The sequence below is a fragment of the Cibotium barometz genome, chromosome 51 (assembly GCF_041138505.1).
Source record: "Cibotium barometz isolate CiBa-2024 chromosome 51, ASM4113850v1, whole genome shotgun sequence".
Classification (NCBI taxonomy): Eukaryota; Viridiplantae; Streptophyta; class Polypodiopsida; order Cyatheales; family Cibotiaceae; genus Cibotium; species Cibotium barometz.
The window spans coordinates 19777399-19796721 of NC_141096.1; the positions used below are offsets into that span (position 1 = coordinate 19777399).

The 19323-nt window shown below is 44.5% G+C and overlaps 1 protein-coding gene across 1 annotated transcript in view; it reads right to left on the reverse strand.

Annotated features, from left to right (window-relative positions):
* Positions 1–3527: 3527 nt before the first annotated feature.
* Positions 3528–19323, reverse strand: part of LOC147609402 (uncharacterized) — a 111722-nt gene continuing 95926 nt past the window's right edge. Inside the window, exons 9-11 of the mRNA XM_086787637.1 lie at positions 4633–4734; positions 4340–4441; positions 3528–4224 (exon numbers count right to left, since the gene is read on the reverse strand). Coding sequence (XP_086643763.1) covers positions 3946–4224; positions 4340–4441; positions 4633–4734 — 483 coding nt within the window. The 3' untranslated portion in view covers positions 3528–3945. The remainder of the gene's footprint in view (positions 4225–4339; positions 4442–4632; positions 4735–19323) is intronic.

A 19323-nucleotide genomic window follows, 5' to 3' on the forward strand; every position in this document is an offset into this window, starting at 1 on the left:
GGACTTTAAAGACAAGTGCACATTGGTTGCAAAAGGCAACAGAGTGGGTAGAATGTTTACATTATATGTAAACATGCCTGAAGTGAGTGCTGTGATGTTTGCAAATGGTTCAGGAATTGTTGTAGACACAGACATTTGGCATAAAAGAATTGGACATGTGAATGTGCAGAGAATGAGTCTATGCAGACTAAAGGAATTGTGACAGGGCTGCCAAAGTTTAAGGTTGAAGGTATGCAGAAAATATGTTAAGCATGCCAATTTGGAAAGCAAACAAAGCATGTATTTTCACGTGGCAGAAATGTGAGCAGAATTGCACTAGATGTTGTGCATTCAGATGTATGGGGTCCTACTCGAAGACCATGTCTATGGGAGCTTGCAGGTATTATGTGACATTTATTGATGACCACACAAGGAAAGTGTGGATATACTTCATGAAGGAGAAGGGTGAGGTGTTCACTCATTTTCAGAATTTCAGAGTTATGGTTGAAAAGCAAACAGGGAAATATGTAAACTGCCTAAGGTCAGATGGAGGGGGAGAGTACTTCTCCAATGAGTTCTCTGAATTTTTGAAGAACGGTATTCGGAGACAGTTTGCATGCAGATACACTCCACAACAAAATGGAGTTGCTGAGCGAAAAAACAGGCACATTGCTAAGATTGCGCGAGCATTGATGGGAGAGAAGAATATGCCGCATAGCTATTGGCCTGAGGTTGTTTCTAGAGCAGTTTACATCATGAACAAGACTCCAACTGCAGCCATACATGATGTAACTCCAAAGGAGAGGTTTACTGGCAGAAAACTTGATTTGTCTCATCTGAAAGTCTTTGGATGCATTGCATATGTGCATGTGCCAGATGAGCTGAGAACTAAGCTGGATCCAAAAGCTGAAAAATGTGTGTTTATTGGGTATTCCCTTGAGCAAAAGGGATACAGGTGTTATAACCCTGCTACACGTGAGTTGAGGGTAAGCAAGAATGTTGTTTTTGATGAGATGAGCAACTGGTATGCTGCTGAAAAAGAAGCTGTTCGGGCTGATGTGAGTGGAAATGTGGTTGCACATAATGCAAGTCAGCAATCACAGTCTTTGATTGGACCAAGCGAGCCCTCATCTAGTGGTTCAGTTGATAGACCATGGAGTGGCAGGCTACGTCTGCAAATGTGATTAGTACATCACATAAAGGCAAAGAGAAAGTGATTAAGCCCCTTAGTATGCCTGACATTTCTGCAGAGCATTCTCATGTTGATGGAGAGTCTAGTGGCTTAGAGATGAGCCTTGATGAGGATCTTGGGATACCAGCTATGAGAACACCTGGTGTAAAGAAGACTATGGAAGCCATGAATGCAAAGCTGTGAAGATCTGGGAGAGTGAAGAATCCTGTGCAGAGGTTTACCTATGATGGTTATGTGGCACATCACTATGCATACATGGCAAAAGTGGTGCAAGTTATAGAGGCCACATGTATTGATGAGGCTGTTGGAAATGTGTGTTGGGAGAAAGCTATGGATGAGGAGATGGATGCACTATATGGAAATGAGACTTGGGATTTAGTGCAATTCCCTGAAGGCAAGAAAGCCATTGGATGCAAGTAGGTGTACAAAGTAAAACATAACAGTGATGGAAGCATAAGCAGGTACAAGGCTATATTGGTAGCCAAAGGATATGCGCAGACATATGGCATTGATTATGAGGAAACTTTCAGCCCAGTTGCCAAGATGGCAACAGTGAGAGTTGTGATAGCAGTGGCTGCGTCAAAGCAATGGTCTTTACATCAGATGGATGTAAAGAATGCATTCTTGCATGGGGATTTGCAGGAAGAGGTGTATATGTTGCAGCCACCTAGTTATGAGGATGTGAGTCACCCCGAGCATGTTTGCAGGTTGAAGAAAGCCTTGTATGGCTTAAAGCAAGCACCAAGAGCATGGTCTAACAAGATTTCTGAATATCTTGTCACTATTGGCTTTCATGTAGCCAATGCAGATTTCTCGTTGTATGTGAGACATAGTAATAGAGGGGTTGTGCTTGTTGTCATCTATGTAGATGACCTGATCATTACGAGGGACCATGATGCAGAGATCTTTGATGTAAACATCTTGCTTAGACAGAAGTTTGAGATGAAGGATCTGGCGGAGCTCAGATATTTCTCGGGCATTGAGGTGATTAGGTCACCACATGGTATTGGATGACTGCAGAGACAGTATGGCTTGGACATGTTGTCCAAGTATGGTATGACAGGCTATAAGCCTATCTCAGTGCCATTGGATCAAAATGGCAAGTTGAGTGCAGATTTAGGAGAGATCTTGGAGGATCCTCCTATGTATAGGCGCATAGTAGGAAGCTTGATCTACATGACGATCACCAGGCCAGATTTGAGCTATGCTATTGGGTTGGCGAGTCAGTTTATGCAGGTTCCTCGGAAGCCGCATTTGGATGCATTGAGACGCATACTGAGGTATGTGAGGTCTACTTTGCATTGTGGACTTCTTTATGAAACTGAGACAGAGATATGTGTACATGGATACACAGATGCAGATTGGGCTGGTAGTATCTCAGATAGAAGATCTACTAGTGGCTTCATGTTTTCTTTGGGGAGTACTGCTATGACTTGGAGCAGCAAGAAGCAGCCTACGGTTGCTCTATCCAGTACAGAGGCCGAGTAAAGAGGTGCTGCTACGGCAGCATGTGAGGTAGCTTGGTTGTGAAAGCTACTTGTAGATTTGGGTCTATCAGTGGATAGACAAGTTGCCATTTTCTGTGACAACAATAGCAATATACAGTTGGCCAAGAACCCAGTTTTTCATGCTCGCACGAAGCCTATAGAGATCCACTACCATTTTGTCAGAGAGAAGATTTTGGCAAGAGACGTTGATCTTGTTTATGTCAGCACACAGGATCAGGTAGCTGACATCTTCACCAAAGCACTGGGTACAGAGAAGCTCAGGAGATACAGGGCTTCGCTTGGTGTACATGAGATGGAGTGTTGAGATATCGAGCTCATCTAGTGAGGCGACACTGATGACCCGCCTGGGGAAAAGGCCCCACACTTACACCACTGACATGGTTGGTGAGATCATGGGTGATATGCAGCCAGTGGGATGACAGGCTGTGTGACAACCATTCTAAAGACTGGCATAGTTATAGCGCCATCTCATTTAGTTGGGTTCATACTATAGAGAACCCTAGTATGTATTTGGTTGAGTACCTTTTCATATAGTGTGAACTCTTATCTTTGTATCTGGTGTGTTGAGTGTTGTGTGAAGGAGAAGAAAAAGAAGATTTTCAACCTCTCACCTTGTGTGTTCTCTTTTAGGGTTTTGTGAGTGTGTGTGTGCTTGCAAGAGCTCAAGCTCTCTTTTCCCCTACATCTTTTCAGTCCAGTGGTTGTATGACAGGTCCATTTGCTCAAAATTCTCAGGTCCACCTTGCTCAAGAGTTTGCAGAAAGCTCAAGCAACATAACAGAAGCGGAAATTTGATGATGGCAGAGTTCATCAAAACAAGGAAGGTGCAAGACTGTATTTTACCCAGAGAGGAAAACTGGACAGAATTTTTATTGGAGGGAGGGTAATACATAAGACACACACTACATATTTATTGCAAAGCTAAAGATATGCAGAATGAAGAGAATTAATGAGAAAGCTAACATAAATCAACACAAAGAAGCAGCTGTTGGCAGTGAAAATGAAGCAGATGCCATCGCTCAGGTCAAAGCCAGCGTAGAAGCGGTTGCAAGCAGATGAAGCCATTGCAGCTGCTGGGGCATCAACAGCATCGCAGAGATCAACTCAAGAACAACAGGACCGATTTAGGTGCTGCATGTTTGGTTGAGAATCAGAAGGGATGTACAAGTCCTTTGACATACATGTGCTACAAAGACCACATCAATTACAATTTACAAGGGTGGTCAAAGAAGGTTGATTACACTATACAAACAAGGAGAGAAAAACTTAGGCCCCGAGAACACTGGAGGCCCACGGTTGCTCGCTACGAGCTTTCCCTCCTTGCTTGAAGCGAGAGGAAGGCTGCTTTACATCCATCCTGTCCTTAAGTTTGTTCTTTCTATCTGCAATCACCCTCCTCCTGCTTGTACTTGACATTGAAGCCTTGCGAGAAATAAACATTTGATTCCTCACCCTACTCTTCCTTTTGTCTGCCATACCAGCTAATATGAATAACTTTTCTGCAAGTTCAGGATTACCCAAGCCCTCTTCCACAAATGCAGCCTCCTAACAAGTCATTAGTATCCAAGTGAGAGAATTCAGTACAAGGTTCTGATACCTAAGTAGTTCCTCTGTTCAAATCAACCATTACTTTTGTCAAGAGATAACAAAGGGAATGTACCATCAGGACTGCAGCATTTTCAGGCTCAACCCTCAGGGCTTTCCGTAAAAGCCTTTGAGCAGCACCTAAATTTCCCAAACTCTTTTCCATGTTTGCAAAAGCCTGACAATCAAAGCAAAGGGAAAATTAAAACCCTCTATTGAAGTAATTAAACAAGTGCCACACAACCTCGCACATTGTATGTAGGCACATGTGCTCACATATGCTTGCTCGAGTGTGCACACAAAACATGCTTACACCAAAACAAGATTTTTAAGATTAATCCTCTTGCATCAGACCTTTCAGAGACTCACCTGGAGACATGCAACACAGGAAGAGTTCACCCCAAGGCATTTCTCAAAAAGTTCCTGGGCTTTGTCGTAATTCCCCGAGGCGTGCTCCATCACTGCCCATGCCTAAACATTGCAAGGAAGTTCTATTAAAGATCCACACCTTCCTCCCCCACCGCACACCCCCCTCCCTCCTCCTCCTCCTCCTCCTCCTCCTCTCTCTCTCTCTCTCTCTCTCTCTCTCTCTCTCTCTCTCAGCTTTTTTTTTTTAGTTCAGTACTTTTTCATTTTGTTGGGATGACAGAGGATACCCCACACAGGTACACTGATTTGTCTCATAGGCCGAGTTCGGTCTTTTGGAAGACGTTAATAAATCTTTCTTTCTTTCTTTCTTTCTTTCTCTCTCCCCATTACTGCCCATGCCTAAACATTGCAATGAAGTTCTAAAGCATGGAGAGCCGGGAAAGACTCAACACGCAAGCGAGCCCTCATCCTACAATTTGCAGGAGAGATGGAGAGGGTCACCTTCATCAGGAAGAGGGTCATACTACGAGGCTTAGAGGGAGCTCCTATTTTCTTGGATGATGATCTCACGAGGATGCAGCTAGAGCATAGGAGAGCTTGCATGCCACGAGTCTTACACGCGAGGAGAGAAGGCAAGAAGGCCTTCTGTCGGGTCATCATTGATGGCCGGCCCATGGATTAGCGGTTTGGGGCCTATGGGACACAGACCAAGCCACTGACAGAGATACACATGGCAGTATGGAACTGTAATGGTTCACTATGGGTGCAGCCTGGACGACTGGAGCATGTTATGGTGGGGAGAGACATTATACTTCTCCTCCACCCTGTGGATCCAGAGGAGATAGGGGCTAGTCGGGTATCAGAGGACACTGGACCAGACAGAGGACATTATGGGGACCACTTACTAGAGTTGGGAGCCAAGCATCGTCTCGTTATAAAATTTATAACGGGATGCTACAGTGGCCGGGATCAGGAGGGCTGACATGCTTCCCACATGGGGGTCATACACGGACCGGAGGCACGGTGGTGGACTACATTATGGGATCTTTGGAGGCATCACAGCTTGTCACCTCATTCTCCATCCCACCTCGTCCTATTGGGGCAGATCATACATACTTGGCATTTTCACTAGCCGGATCACCAATATCACCAGCCCCCCACATACCGACGCCACACACTACCATCTACTTCACACATGACATGGCAGACATATACACTGGCAGAGTAGAGGATGGGCTCCTACTCATGGATCAACTGGCACCTATGGATACCATTATAGCCCAGCTGGCATGACTCCTACACACATCTGCATTACAGAGCTTCCCACATCGTGTCCACTCAGGAGAGCCTGCGATATTTGGGACTATGCCCTTGAACAGATGGTATGATGACGAGTGCAGAGCCCTATACTCACGGCTCCACATACAGAGAGCCTTGGGAGCCATCACAGAGCAAGAGTCGAGGAGAGAGATGAGGAGACTTACTCGCCGCAAAAGGCGGGCCTTCGCAGAGATACAGGAGCTAGAGATCTTTCATTTCTTCATGAGTAGAGATAGCCCTATCTCATGGCGGCACTTCAGAGAGCCCCGGACACCGACACCCATTGCAGACCCACACACATGGCACACATATGCAGAGGGCCTATACCACGCCCCACAGTAGCCACCTATACCTCAACCACAGGAGCCTCGACCTACCACAGCTAGCTTCTTTTTTTTTTTTTTTTTTTTTTTTTCCGGGAAAAAGATCCTTCTATTAGTTAATGAGAAAACGCCATAAGGCTACAAAGCTCACCTCGCAAGGAGGGATAAAACACAGTGAACTCCTGAGCTCCACCCCCGTGGCTGGCCGCTCTCTGGGGGGGGCTACCTAGTAGTACATGTGGGAGGTGAGAAAAGCCAGACTGGAGGCCTGTAGTGCCAAGTGACATCCTCGCCCCTCGCGGTGAGGAAAGGGCCAGGGTGCCAAGTGCGGAGGAAGGCCTTGCGGCGCCCTCTCATGCGATCCGAGTCGCCCTGGAGTTTCCCCCAGTGTCCTCTCAATGTGTGAATGATGTCCACCCAGAGGGCCTGTATGACCTCCGCCGGTGGAGTCGCCTGGCGGTCAATGGCCTCCCTGCATCGGGCTCTCCATATGTGCCAAGCCGTCATGCTGCTGATCATCTCCCATCTGTGCCCGACCCCCTCCTGAGGGGCTGCCGATGAGAAGTCTGGCGTCGGAACCACCGCCATCGCCCTGTCAGAGACCTGGATGGTCGCGCTGCCAGGGACCACAGCTAGCTTCTTCACCCACTCGATGATGGTAAAGGAGCTATCCGCTGCCTACAGCATGGACAGGCCGCCGACCATATGGGCCTACAGGGTGAGCATCTCATATATGCAGTAGATTCTTTGGCTCCTTTTCTTGCACACCTGTTTAACAGGGCACTAGCAGAGGGTTTGCCTGCGGAGTGGACGATGCACACCATTGTGCCGATCCACAAAACAGGGGATATGCTCGATCCGAGCAACTACAGGACCGTTATGGTTGGCCACGTGTTGGCCAAACTCTATGGTGCAGTGTTGGAGCAAGAGCTTAGCTTATATGCTGAGCAAGCAGGTTTACGCTCATCAGGTAAGGCAGGCTTCAGGAGAGCTTTCTCTACCACTGACCATGTATTCACTTTGAGATGTATGATTGATCAGGCCAGAGTGAGGAAGAGAAAGCTCTATTGGTGCTTTGTGGATTTCCGCAAGGCATTTGACACAATACCACGAGAGAGGCTCTTTCAGCGCCTGCAGTCTCTTGGCATACCAACAGATATGACATGGGACATCTATGCATTATATGAGCAGGTTTTTGGGCGAGTCAGAAGCCCAGGAGGTATGTCCGAGACTATTGCTAGCACCATTGGTGTGAAGCAAGGATGCCCACTTTCCTCCACGCTATTTGGGTTATACATTGATGAGGTGGCTGACTTCATTACACGAGGAGGCGGAGATGGAGTTGATCTAGCAAGTACCTCAGTACATATTATGCTTTATGCTGATGATATTGTATTAGTGTCTGAGTCCCCAGGAGGTCTACAGCAGCATCTACATGCACTCGATGATTTCTGCACACAGAGGGGTCTTACTGTGAACCTTGGGAAAACCAAGGTTATGGTCTTTCATACATCAAGACAAGGCAGGAGTCAGCTGACATTCACTCTCGCACGACGCCAGGTGGAGGTGGTGACATCATACGTGTACCTAGGGGTTACCTTCTCTGCAGCAGCCACGCGCTTCACCATGGGTTCAGCAGCCAGAGCCAGATTGACACGGGGATATGCAGCATTGGCTATGCTAGAGAGACAGTGCCACCAGGCGCATTTTCAGGAGCCCCGGACGAAGGGGTGGCTATTTGACACATTAGTCATACCAGCACTGATGTACGGAGCAGCGGTATGGGCGCCAGGACTTGCTACCCATTGGTGGACACAGATAGAGAGACCACAGGCCCTCATGATGGCACGCATGATACGCAGCAAACCGTCAGTACCTCATGACATTATCCGAGCAGAGTTTGCTGCGCCTCCTATGATGGTAGATGCCATATTCCAAACTATATGCCTGCTAGACAGATTCAGAGAGATGCCTTGTCATACAGAGCTTTTGAGGCATCTAGACAGCTAACAGAGGATCATGGTATGCATAGGTCACACATTGGTTCTCACAGCATGGCCTAGACATGGATAATCTACCACCATTCCAGTACAACAGGGATGCACCACATATCCGTCTCTCTCATAACAGAGTATTGAGACAGGACCTATGGCAACTCTATACACAAGAGACAAGGATATCACCTACACAGCCTCTTCCACTGAAGATGCTATACTACAGAGATCACTTCATGAGTATCACTGATGATGGATTTATAGAGAGGCCTAGATACATGGAGGGCTTTTTACCACACGGCTCCCGAGTAGCTATTGGTCAGCTTAAAAGTCTCATCACATCGATTGGAGATCGAGACTGGCAAAGCAGCACGGATCCCCGGAGAGGAGAGGGTATGCAGATTGTGCAGAGAGGAGGTGGAGAGTGAGGAGCATTATGTATGCAGATGCAGAGCATATACAGCCATCAGAGAGAGGTATCCCATTTTATTCAGAGAGCCACATTCCCTACGCCAGATCTTTGAGGCAGCAGACCAGCGCATACCGGGGAGATTCATTCTAGACATACAGCGTCACAGAGAGACATCGTTACAAGCTCAGATAGCTCCAGAGGGGGGACGACAGACACAGATTACTACATTTTTTCAGACATCCACCCCTCCCAGCCCCTACACAGCAGGGAATTACTCTCCAGAGAGCAGAGACACTCACAGCCCGCAGGAGACAGAGGACACCTGGCTTTCGGACACCACGCCTATACCAGAGAGAGATGACAGAGATCAGAGCTCAGTTTCACAAAGGGTGTGCGGAGCAACTGGCTCGCTTCAGAGCAGACCCAGGCATGTTCTTCAGGGAGCTGTGGACACCCCCTTCATTGATGTATACCATTCTATACCCCCAGTATGGTACAGGATGGAGCTAGCTAGGTTGCATATCATGATTGTATACTCCATGCATATAGCTTTGCATTCTCCTAGTAGTAGAGCTCCATCACCTCCCCCACTCATTGTACTTATTGCACACCCAGATTCAGCTTTTTTAGTTCAGTACTTTTTCATTTTGTTGGGATGACAGAGGATACCCCACACAGGTACACTGATTTGTCTCATAGGCCGAATTCGGTCTTTTGGAAGACGTTAATAAAATCTCTCTCTCTCTCTCTCTTTCTCTCCCTCTCTCATGGACTAATGGAGATATTGTATCACTTTTTGGTCTCATAGACCCTTTGGGTTTTTTGAGGACGTTACAGAGATCAGAGATGCTTGGACTATACCTACTTAGGTTGAGGCACCACAGAGACAGACGATTGAGGCAGCAGCCTGAGATGCAGGATACCATACAGACATCTATCACTGACTTCTTTGGCCCCCAGCAGAGAGCCCCACCTCAATTGAGATGCAGGATACCGCACAGACATCTATCACTGACTTCTTTGGCCCCCACCTGACACTCAGCCTGTACGAGATTCACTGGGACACATGGACCAGGACAGACATCGATGTCCCCATGGAATGACCCTCCAGACGCAGGGCAGGCTGGCATATCACACCAGGGGACTCCTCCAAGAGAGCACGGTCCCTTTAGAGAGCCAGATACTCCTGCTCCTGGTGAGTTTACTTATGGATCAGATGTAACAGCTTTTTGGTCCCATAAATCCTTCAGACTTTCATAGACGTTAATAACATCTCTCTCTCTCTCTCTCTCTCTCTCTCTCACACACACACACACACACACAAGGCAACTGGTCAGGCAGAGTTAACGAGGAACTACTACACACTAGACCACATCTTTACCCTTAAAGCTATCATTGAGGAGGCGCAGGCCCCATAGACAAGCGGGTCTACTATTGTTTTTTAGACTTTCGGAAAGCTTTTGACTCGGTCCCAAGATCACGACTTTTGGGCTGCTTACAGGAACTCCATTTTCTGCCAGAGATGCTGTGTGGGAGTAGAAGCATTGTATGAGTCAGTGACTGGTCGAGTTCGGGCACTAGGAGGCCTATCCAAGGAGATCCATAGCACTATTGGGCTGAAACAGGGCAGCCCATTATCTCCTACAATATTTGGATTGAACATTGATGAGACCTCCAGGTTTATTGACAGATTGGAAGGCACAGGGTCTTAACAAGCTCGAATAGTTGTGCTCATTCTTAAATATACACAACATCTCAGATTCAGCAGAGGGGCTGCGGAAATACCTTGATGCACTTCAGCGTTTTTGCCATGAGAGAAACCTCACGTAAAACCAAGATCACGCTCTCTATAACTTAAGATAAGGTTGAAACAGACAAGTCTTCATGCACAGAGTTGAGGCGGTTGATGTCTCATCCTATGTTTATCTTCGGATCACTTTCACTAGGACGGTCTTCTGTACGAAGGCAGCCACCCACACCCGTTTGGTGAGAGGTTATGCCGTCGTTGGCCAATTAGGGCCAGGACCAATTTCAGAAGCTCAGCAATAAGAGCTGACTGTTAGAAACACATTAGCGAGACACACTATGATGCACGTTGCTCCATTTTGGAGAGCATATTTTGGAGACCAGAATTTGGAGCTCCAGAGTGGAAGAAGATAGAGAGATTGCAGGTTATGATGTACTCCCACATGATTAAGAGTAATCCACCGGTACACATGAGATTGTACCAGCTGAGTTTTGGGGCAGCCCCACTAGTACTTAATGACCATCACATACATTTACCATGTATACACAGTCAACAAAGACCATCTTCGTGCTTCGCTCTTGAGTCTTCCATGCAGCTTGCACATGAGGAACATAATACATGCTAGTACTCTCACATCAACAGGTGGTTTGATTCTCATGGGCTTCAGATGGAGCAGCTCCCCCACTTTGAATACAATCTAGATGGCCCCTTCTGGATCTTTCTTGGCAAGGGATCAACCGCATCATCCCCTCGGACTTGCCCCACCATCACATAAGCAAGACATCATGTATATATATGCAGTGTGCACCAATGCTCCTAGTCCCCCAGTGTGATCGGCCATCTATACCCGACTAGTGTACACTAGGTCACACGGCTGTGATTTGATGTCTTCATTCTCAACCACATCTTGTACTTGAATTTCAGTTGTATTACAATAGCAATACTACTGGCGGACTAGGAGCATTGGTGCATATATATACGTGGGTAGCCAAATCGTCATGTTCATCTGCTTTCCTCTGTTGGACTTCACAGAGCGTTTCTCTTTAGGCGAAGTGCTAGGCAGGAGTGTAAGGTAGGTCACAAGGCTGTGATTTGACATCTTCATTCTTTTGGCCACATCTTGTACTTGAATTTTATGTATATATATATATATATATACATAGTTGCATTACTTCTTTCTTGTACATAATACAGAGTAGTAGTTTAGGACTCGTGTGTGTTGTAAGTGTGATTCTGCCACACTCTTCTTTGTCTCTCTAGAAAACCGTAGCACATAGGCATGTGTTCTATACTTGGTAACAGAGCCTAGGGAAACTGTAAAGTTTTTTTCTTTTCTGGCACCCATGTGTGTTGACTACTTGGATAGGGTAGAGCACTTAGATTCCAAAAGTGCACAAATTCAGGTTTGGGGAAAGTGAATATGTGGCTTCCCTACTTCACCACACCCTTGCCTCATCACGCAGGGCTGAAATCCCTCACCTAATCCTTGATCTTTTCCTCTCTTTTTTTGTGAAACCACTATTTTATCTTATATTCGAGAACCCTCAAAGTGAGAGGCTCTCATCAAAGTACATCTAAAAACAGTGGAAAAACACTTCATAATTTTGTTGATCACTCTGTTGCAGCTCAAAACTGTCATGCAATGAGTGACGTAATGATCGACAGAAGTATATATACTTGTTGATCCGAAGTTGTGCAAACACCTAATAATTAGGATCCAGCAATATTGTCCATATAGCCCAATATCTTGCCCAGGCAAAGAAAAGTGCATATTCCTATATACTAGAAGGTTATCTTCCAAACATCCAAAATATTTTCCCAAGTGTCATCCCAGGGAATCATGTTCGCATATCCGAAAATAGACGATTCATAAAATCCCTTGTGTGAGTGCATGCCCACAGCGAATGATAAGTAGTCTCCATGTGATGATGGCACCGCAAACAATTCAGGGTCGCAATTTTCCGCTCTGCCAAACACTCTCCTACTGGGAGCGTTCCCATGAGGCATCTCCATAAAAGAACTTTCTATTTTAAAGGCAATTTGCTTTAATTTATCTTTCCCAAATTACCTTTCCACCAGCCTAAGGACTTGTTCATATGCCACATCCGACCTTTATCCATGGCTATGGAAGCAGTAATCTATATGCCCTTACTGCTGCCAGTCCATAAAGAGGAAACTATGTAATATAACCCGGTCGGTTGTTCTTTAGCAACAAATCCTCCTGTCGTTGCCCAATCCATATATAGGACATATCCCTATTTCCTGCTAGCTCACCAGCAACAAGTCTCCATACAGAGCGGTAATGGGCTCCCAATCGCCATCGTCGTCGTGCTTGTGAAAATGATAATGGTCTGCCTTCAGTCGATATGACATCTCCCACCGTGCAAATTCCTTTCTGTGCTAAAAAATAAGCTTTTCTTGGCTCAGCCAAAGCCCATGGTATATCAAATGCTCTACCCAATGAACATTTTCAGCTACCAACGTGTTTCCAAGAGGCACTGGCCTATCTGTCGAATGCAAATGTACTAGCACAAACTTCCAGTCTTGCAACAATCTAGAAGAGTAGGGGCAGCCTAAGATTTTTCCTTGTACCTGACCTACCAAGATATCCCAGTAGGAGAGATTCCAATGCCCAAAAGAATCAACCTTATTGCACGCACACATTGCAAACATTGCACCCCACGCACACATTGCAAACATTGCAGCCAGCATCTGTGCCCATAGTTGTCCTTGTTCCAAGAAAGTTATTATAATGGTATTTTGCGAGCCAGTACATGGTAATGCACATTCAAGATATTCAACCCACCACGCATTTTAGGGTTGCAAACATGCTCCATTTTCAATAGCCTTAAAGCCTTCCGATCAGTGCTTGTTTTCCATAATAGTTCCATTGCTGATGATATGAATGAGTCAATCGATTTTTTGTCCCGAATCAACAGCAGCAAAAAGAACTGTAAGTAAGCCATTATGATGGATTGTACTATTTGCAGCCTGACATACAAAAGCCATGTGCACAAGTGCCAGTAATCAACCTTTAATTTAACTTTTGTGAGCACCCAAGTAATTGCTTCTTTGAAGGATATGGTCCAACCCAAAGGGTATCCCAAATGTCTAGTGATTTGGCCTGGGGGTAGTATATCTCCTGGTAGGAATATACTATGCCAAACAACTTGTTTTAGTGGTAGCAATTTCGACTTTCTAAAGTTGATTTTCAGTGCCGCTGTTGTCCCAAACAATTGCAAAACTTCCACAATCATTGTCAAATCCCTTGGAGTATCTACCAGGAAGAAAAAAGAGTCATCAAAATATGCCTGTGCAACCATTGATGACCCATCTGGTTGCACCAGTCCATGTAATTCTCCTTCCGAAGTAGGAATATCCATATGCATTAGCAGAGGATGAGTGGCAATTGCATACAACAATGCGCTTAGTTGGCAACCCTGCCTAACCGATTTTCCCAAAGTCCAAGTGAAGATAATCCTTTTCCAATGATACATCTAGCTGTGCTACCCACATACAACCAGTAGACGACTTCTGTCATTTTAGGACCAAACCCTAGACGTTTCATGGTGGCAGCAATAAAGTCCTAATGCACAGTATCAAATGCTTTGGCAATGTCTACCTACAGTAGCAACACCTCCCGACCAGTATATATTTGGCATACTCCATTCCCACATAGCATTGCACATGTTATTTGTCGTCTAGAAATGAAATCGTATTGGGCAAAATGCAACCCTTTGTGAAGCACATTGGCTATTCTATTGGAGATCACCTTTGTCACCAATTTGTATAGCACTAGCATTAAAGTTATAGGTCTCCAATCAGCCAAATTTATGCATACATTCTTTTTTGGAACCAATTTCACAAGGCCTTCTTGCCAAGAAGCAAGCATCACTCTTTGTAACCATGCAACATTTATCATTGCCAATAGAATGTCTTCCAATTTCACTCGAAAATGTTGAAAAAAATCCAAAGTCAATCCATCCCATCCTGGTGACTTCCACTTACCGAGTTTGTCAAGAGCATTTTGCAATTCCATATTCGTAAAAGGGGATTCCATCTATGCACTTCTTGTTGGTGTCACATTTTTAAGCATTTTGGCTTTCGCTTTCAACTCTTCTCATGAGAAGTGACATGGTGTAGCAAAACTCATTGGAAGTGTGACACGCATTTCCTTTCAATATCATCTACATCATTGGTCCACTAACCATCAAGCTTATGCACACGATATATGCTTTGCATTTCTCTCTTAGCATGCAAGCTTTTGAAAAACTATTTCAACGAGCAACCTTTATCTAGTAAAAGCTTTTGCCTCGCTCGTATTTGCCATTTTTTCAATTTCCTCTAATTGTTGAAATCTATCATATATCGTGCATTTAACAACTTTTCTTCTTCCACTAGATTCAACTACCTTGTTTGTGCAACGTCATGCAATGCTTGAACATCTACTTTGCATCGGTTTATTTACTCTCTTTGCCGCCCCATATACCATCCATATTCTATAATAATAGATTACATCCTTCTTGCAAAGTTTCTCCATGCTAAGTCCAGATCATAGCAAGCATCTTCTCTAAGTAATGCAATGATTTTGAACACCTTTTCTTGATACACATCATGTGATAGATAGGAGCTATTGACTATACATTGTACACAGTCATTTACATGATAGTCTTGCATTGTCCGTAGCTAATTCAAAATGCATCCCTACTCATAATGGATAATGATCCAATAATTGTGATAGATAATCCACCCATACCTTTGCAGGGATCGGATCCCCATTGTGTACATTTAACATATAGCATCTGTCAAGTCTCGCTTGATACTCTAACCTAGCATTATGCTGAAATGTGAATCCTCTTTTGTCTCGACAATTCACATTCCACATATCCAGTGTCTCTAGTAAATGATTGCCATGCCACTTTTTCCGATGCAATCATGTGTGGATTCCCAGATGTGTTATCTTGCAATGATGGAGAGTTATTGAAGTCCCCTAACACAAATGTGTTTGTCATCCACCGATAGATAGCCAGTCTTCTCAAGAGTTCTGCCCTTCTAGCTAATGCTGTCGATGCATATACACTCGCAAATTCATGCATTTGCTCATTTAGCATACATTGCAAGACAATGAATCTACCGAGAGGATCATTATAGGCGATCATTGGCCTCAAAGCCGCACCCATCATTACGCATGTGCCTGAGTAATCCGCAGTTCCCGCATAAAATATAGTAAAACCTCTAAAATAGCCTACTTTTCCAACAAAAGCATGTTGATTATGTTCCTGTAAGCAAATCACGTCTGGATTTGCCAAAGCAACATAATCGCAAAACAACCTCCATTTATTGAATCAGACAAACCAAGTACATTATATGTTACATATTTACATGGTGATGTGTCCATCATGCAACTTGCATATAGTCATTTGCTAATACCAAATCTCTCTGTAGCTCTCCATGCATTTGTTGCAAGTATTCGATTTCTCCTTTCACTACATTCAACCAATTCACGGATGTACATGTGGTTGATTCGCCCAAGATGGAGGCCATAGATGTTTTATCCCAGTGCCTCGTAATCAATGGCTTATTTTTCAAGCTCACTGTTTTTCGAGCATTTGGTGTTATCCAACCATTAGCATCTTTTCTTTGGTTGATTTGTTTGTTTTGCACATTGCTTTTATTTTGTGCTTGTTGCACTGCTTTCCCTGTATTTTGTGCCACTTTGTTTTACATTTGCATTCACCACATTTACCATCAGTGTTTGTTCTGGCAATTTTGGTTGCTCCTGCACCAATGATGGAGGAATTCAGTTCTTTGGGGGTGCAATTTTAATGTTGGGCATTCCGATGCAAAATGCCCAAACTTGTGACATTTAAAGCAAGACCCAGTAAAAGGAGACCACCTTAATTCATATGGCTTTTCTCCCATGGAAACATCAGCAATCTCGATTTCAATGCTTTCAGGAGCTAGCACATCTGTATCCCACAACACAGAATTTGTTTATATTGCCCATGATTCTGGGTGCACACACTACTTTTCACAATGCTTGAGCTATCTACGGTACTACATCCTGTAAATCAGTGGGGAAATCCACCACCTCAACTCATACAGAGCATTGATGTTTTAGCAGCCCTTGATAGTCAGCAGTTACCCATGGTAGCACATGCACCATTTGCCTGGCATAAAAGAGAGGCGCGATCTCAAACAACTTTTGCTTTGCCTGCACTAAGTTGAGCAGGATTTCTGAGAATCCTCTTGTTGCATAGTAAACTCCATCCACACAATCTTCAGCCAAGAATTGTTGACCCACTGAAGAATACCCCTCACTGAGGGCATGTCTCAGAAAAAACAATATTGCAGCTTGCTCTGAAAATTTCCTCACTTTAGGCATTATGGTTTCTCTCTGCACCACCACTTTCACATACGGTTTTGCCTTGCTCCATTTTTTTTGCGCCAATTCATAATCTTTGTGCAATACATCATAGAGAAATTGAATTTTTGGATTCTCTGTAAGCTTGGCTCGTTTCGCTTCTGTTTCCTTTGGATCAGAGTGGCGTCTAGTATATACATTATGAATCTACTTAGAAGAACCCATCTCTGTACACACTACGACTCTCTCTCTCTCTCACACACAAGCCTTGATGCAAAACAAAAATCAGAGGGCAGGCTATGAGCAAGGAGCAGCAGCTAGCAGGTTGGAAGGGAAGAACTGCAGAAAACACGTGAAGGCCACGGCTAGTAGGTTAAAAAAGCAAGCAGCAAGTATAGGGGACGTCAACAGCAACAGTCAGTGAAAACCCTCTCTATAGCAGGTACAAGAGACTTCCCTCTCAGTCGACACATAGCACAGCCAAAAAAGGCAACGACCCTCTCAACAACAAGGGGAACGACTGAAACGCACATGCATATGAACAGACAAACACAACGTGCAAAGCCGTAAATAGTTGAAAGAAGCCCTCACGCAAAAGCTAAACAAGTCACTCGAACGAATCCTCAAGACATGACAAGCAAACGAACTATCCTCTCTCACACACCACTACAAACTTTTTTTAGTGAAACCACAATCTGATTAAGGAAAACAAATAGACATTCACAGCTGTCCCAGAGTGGGGCAGCTACTACTCAATTCAGAAACAGTGGGAAAACACTTCTAGTTGCTGGAAGGAAAGGCCTCCAATTTCATGAGAATCTCGGAGGGATTGTAAGCTCTCCGGAAATAAACAAAGAGCCGGACAGAATCTCCAAAGAAGAGCTACTAATTCCAAGCATGGTAGATAGTCCACAATGCCCAGAATCTAGTTTAGTCAAGGACATCTATATAATCTAGTAGGGAAGGAGAAAGGCAATCAAAAAGCCAGAGCATTCGACCAAAACACCTCCCCGGGAAACAAGCCCAAAGATGTCCGGACAAATCATCAAGAAAAACCCGAGAGTGCGAGCAATACCAAAGAAGGTGAGACACTGTCTCTGTAGGATGCGAACACTACCTACAAGAAGCAGTGGCAATACACCTTCATACCAAAAGATATCCCACTCGAAATACCCAAACCAAACATCTCCATTGAAACAGTTGCTTGCTGAGGGCCAATCCGCTCTTCCAAATTCTTTTCAATGCAGCTTTCCACCAAGCAAGAGATTTTGACATACGCTAGAGGCGATTTGCATGATCCTCAATCCATGGAGGTGGCAAGTTTGACCTATAAGCCTTGGCCGCAGACAAATGGGCAAAAGGTACAGGAGTATGTCTTGAAGGCTGCCTATCAAAATACCAAACTTGAAGTCTCTCTATTTCCTCAAGCACTGGGACTAGCTGAAAGGGCTGCATCATTTTTGAAATGACTCTCCAAATTGGCATGTGATGCATCCCCACGTTACATTGTCTGACTGCACGTGGAAAAGTGAGAACATAACCATTTTCTTCCACAATGTCGTGTATGTGACGAATCCCCAATGTAGACAAATTGTGCGTGTTTCTTGGTTGAGACAAAGCAAGCAGTGGATCAAATACCCTGCTCTAATGAATCCTCTGCAACAACAATGAATTACCCCGATTTGGAGGCCTACCAGACCATTGTAAATGACATAGTATATCTTGCCAATCTCAAATGAGAGCAGTTGAATATGGAGAGCCTGGAATACGACCATGGAAATGCCCAAAGATTATATCATCATAATTGATGATCCAATGTCCATATGCATCTATTCACATGTTAGTGCATAGAGCTCCCAGCATGCGTACCCATGGCTTGACTTGCTCTATAAATGCAGTAGAAGATATATGATAATGAATATTAAGGACATTGAGCCCATCATGCATTTTGGGCGAACATATAAGCTCTTGCCTTAGCAAACGTAATCCTTTATCCGCTTTTGTTTTCCATAGGCATTCCATTGCTTTAAACCTGAAAATTTAAAATTGTCAAATCTGTTTGCTCTCAACCAAGGTAGGAGCAGAAGATAAAATTGGACGTATGCCATTATCATTGATTGTACTATGCACAATCACAGATGTAGAGGCCATGTAGATAATTTCCAATATTCTATTTTAGAGTGCAATTTGGCCATCACCCATTGAGTCTCATCCTTCAAAGACAACTCCCAGCCAATGGGATAACCCAGATGCCTAACTATCTCATTGGGTGGCAAGATCTCACTCGGCCACAAAAGTTGATGCCAATCATAATTTTTCAAAGTAAGGAGCTTTGATTCTTGAAAATTTACATGTAATCCTAGGACCTGCAGCCAAACCATAGAGGGACAATCCTTTCATAACAGTCCTCACGTCAACCTCTGTATTCTTGGGAAAAAAGAAAGAGTAATCAGCATATGCCTAGGCCACAAATTGTCTACCATCCGCCATGGAGAGACCATGTAGCTGCCCATCTCATGTCAATTTGTCCA